The sequence below is a fragment of the Lathyrus oleraceus genome, chromosome 6 (genome assembly GCF_024323335.1).
Source record: "Lathyrus oleraceus cultivar Zhongwan6 chromosome 6, CAAS_Psat_ZW6_1.0, whole genome shotgun sequence".
NCBI classification, from domain to species: domain Eukaryota; kingdom Viridiplantae; phylum Streptophyta; class Magnoliopsida; order Fabales; family Fabaceae; genus Lathyrus; species Lathyrus oleraceus.
This window is the reverse complement of record NC_066584.1, coordinates 281,688,059-281,691,098: the sequence shown is the minus strand read 5'-3', so window position 1 is coordinate 281,691,098 and position 3,040 is coordinate 281,688,059. Positions and strand designations below refer to the sequence as shown.

General features: G+C 37.9%; 1 protein-coding gene across 1 annotated transcript; it reads left to right on the top strand.

The window, feature by feature from the left end:
* The first annotated feature begins 1,385 nt into the window (after window positions 1-1,385).
* Window positions 1,386-2,378, top strand: LOC127097523 (uncharacterized). Its single transcript, XM_051036023.1, has 5 exons — window positions 1,386-1,551; window positions 1,628-1,738; window positions 1,811-1,892; window positions 1,983-2,078; window positions 2,177-2,378. The coding sequence occupies exons 1-5, from the start codon at window positions 1,388-1,390 to the stop codon at window positions 2,276-2,278; spliced, it is 555 nt and encodes a 184-aa protein (XP_050891980.1). The 5' UTR covers window positions 1,386-1,387; the 3' UTR covers window positions 2,279-2,378.
* The last annotated feature ends 662 nt before the right edge of the window (window positions 2,379-3,040 follow it).

Sequence of the window (3,040 nt, the reverse complement as noted above, 5' to 3'; positions counted from 1 at the left end):
TTTAGAAGGGTGTTACAGACATGGCCACCCGTGTCAGCTGACATGGCCACCCGTGTTAGCTGACACGGCCCGTGTCAGCTGACACGACCCGTGTCAGCCACCCTGGAAGGGGCGTGTTACCCCTTGCAGCCAGACAGCCACCACGGCTGGTCGTGTTGCCTGACAGGGCTAGTCACTACGCCAAAAAGGTTTTTTAACAGCGCATCTTAGACAGCGCTTTTAAAAGAAAGCGCTGTCTAAGGTTAAAATAAAAATAAAACACGGAAAATGTTCTAAAAAAATAATGAAAGCGCTGTCTAAGGGGGGGTCTTAGACAGCGCTTTTAGAAAGCGCTGTCTAAGACCCCCCCTTAGACAGCGCTTTTAGAAAGCGCTTTTAAATATAGACCTTAGTCAGCGCTTTTGAGAAAGCGCTGTTTAAAGTCTTTCAATTAAAAAAAAATTAAAACCAAAAGCGCTGTCTAAGGTGGGGGTTTAGAAAGCGCTTTTGGAAAGCGCTGTCTAAGGCATATCTTAGAAAGCGCTTTCCACAAAAGCGCTGTCTAAGGTCTAATTAAAATTAAATTTCAGACTTCTATTTTTGTTCTCAGTTCTTTTTGTTTTCCCTCCTGCGATTAAACCCCTCCAGCGAACCCTAACAGCGAACGAGAATACATTGTAATCATTCGGTTTCAATACTAGAAAGTGTTTGAAGAATCGGTTTCAGAACGTCATTTCTACTGCGGTATGTTCTTCATTTCTGCATTTTTTCATTTCTGATTCAGTTCGTCATTTCTACTGCGTTTTGTTCGTCATTTCTTAACATTTTCATTCATTTGGTTTCAGGCATTGCAAGTGTTTGAAGAATATTTCATTTCTGAAAGTGTTTGAAGAATCCTTCATTTCGGTATGTTCTTCATTTAGGGAAATATCAGTATTTGTAAATAACTTCATCAGTATTTTTCATGCTCTGTTATTTTGTTTGGTTCAATGCCTCCGCACAACAAAAAAAGGAGGTTAGCAACGCCTCCGCACGGGTAAAAAGTTCTGGTGCTAAGAAGACCGTAGCTAGGAAAAAACCTACCACCAAGTATAGGTCGTGCCTCAGGACATTTCTAGAGATGACCGATATACCGACCGGAGGTGTTCGGACTGTACATATGGAGGTAGGGATTTTCGGCTTTGATTACGACCAAATGATTGGTAATGAAGACTTCATGCAAGTTTTTAGTCATGAAGAAATCGGCGTCACCGTTGTCAATACATATATTAGGTAAATCCGGTCTACTTTGTTTTATTAATTAAACAACTTATGTTAATGATGTTTACTTTATGTTAATCCGGTTTACTTTATGTTTCAAAAGAGGTGTTAATGATGTTTTTATATTAGGTTTTTGTATGACAAATTGATGCGCCCCAATGGTTTGGACGTGTCATTCGGATTCTTAGCACCCGCGACCGTCAACTTAGGTTTAATCTTAAGTAGACCGGATACCGTGACGGAGTACGTTCTTCGGATCCTCATGGACAATAAAGATGCGGAGAAGTTGTTTTTTATACCGTTTAATACCGGGTTAGCATTTCATTCTAAATTCATCTATTATAATTATTTTCCAAGTTACCATCTAACATTTGCCTAATCATTACAGTGGACATTGGTTGTTGCTCGCAATCAATCCTATCCGAGAAATTGTGTATTATCTTGACTCGTTAGGAAATGATTGGACAACATACCCGGATATGAAGGTCCTAATTGACACGTAAGTGAGAATGTTCAAAATTTTTCTTAGTTTATGTGAATTGTTCTAATTGCTTCATTTTTATTTTATTAGCGTCCTACAAGCTTTTCGGGCCCAACGAGATATCCAAACCTCAAGGAGGGGCGCCAACTCCATTACATGGATTAAAGTGGCGGTATATTTTTAATTACCACATTTTTTATTATATTAGTGATGACACTTGATAAAACTTAGGATTTATAATCCATTTTTTTTTCATATGTAGTGTCCTCAACAACGTAATCAAATAGATTGCGGGTATTTCATGTTGAGGTTTATGCGAGATACTCTTGCTTTGGGCCGATTAAAGATTCCCACCGATGTATGTATTTCTAACTTATGAGTTATTTTTATATTTACACATATCTCATATAATTAAATAGTTGGAATTAATTCAAAATATGTTATATTATTATGTAGTACTTTGATGAATTCAAGTGTGCATTTTATACAAAGGATCAAGTGGACGAAATCAAAGAGGAGTGGTGTCAATTCATGATAAAGCTCAATGTTTGTTCATAAATTTGTGTAATTAATGTGTACATTTGTAGTATATGTTATGACTTGTAAATGTGTACATAAATTTGTATATATTTTGATACATTTAAGGCAAAATTGGTTTGAATTGGTATATACATATATTTGTTAGCCAAAAATTGGTAGAAAAAAGGCCAAAATGGCATATATAGAATGTGATAATTGTCTGTCAAAATCTGGTTGAAAACAGGTAGAAATTCTGGTTTATAAACCTGGAAAAAATGTGGTTTAAAACAAAAGCTTCAAAAAATTTCGTATACCTTAGACAGCGCTTTTGTAAAAAGCACTGTCTAAAGGGGGGATTAGAAAGCGCTTTAGGCAAAAGCGCTGTCTAAGGGGGGGGCTTAGACAGCTCTTTCTGAAAAGCGTTGTCTAAGGTATACCTAAAAAAATTAAAATAGGAGGGTCTTAGAAAGCGCTTTTGGCCAAAGCGCTGTCTAAGGGGGTGGGGCTTAGACAGCGCTTTTCAAAAGCGCTGTCTAAGGTATACCTAAAAAATTTAAAATAAGAGGGTCTTATAAAGCGCTTTTGGCCAAAGCGCTGTCTAAGGGGGGGGGGCTTAGACAGCGCTTTTAAGATTTAAAAAAGCGCTGTCTAAACCTTTAGCAGCGGAGGTTTAGACAGCGCTTTAAAGCGCTGTCTAAGGCTAAAAAAAGCGCTGTCTAAGGTCTTGTTTGTTGTAGTGAGTGTTGGCTTGGACACCTCATTTTCCAGTTTTTACGGTATTTCGGCACGACTTATCCCGGA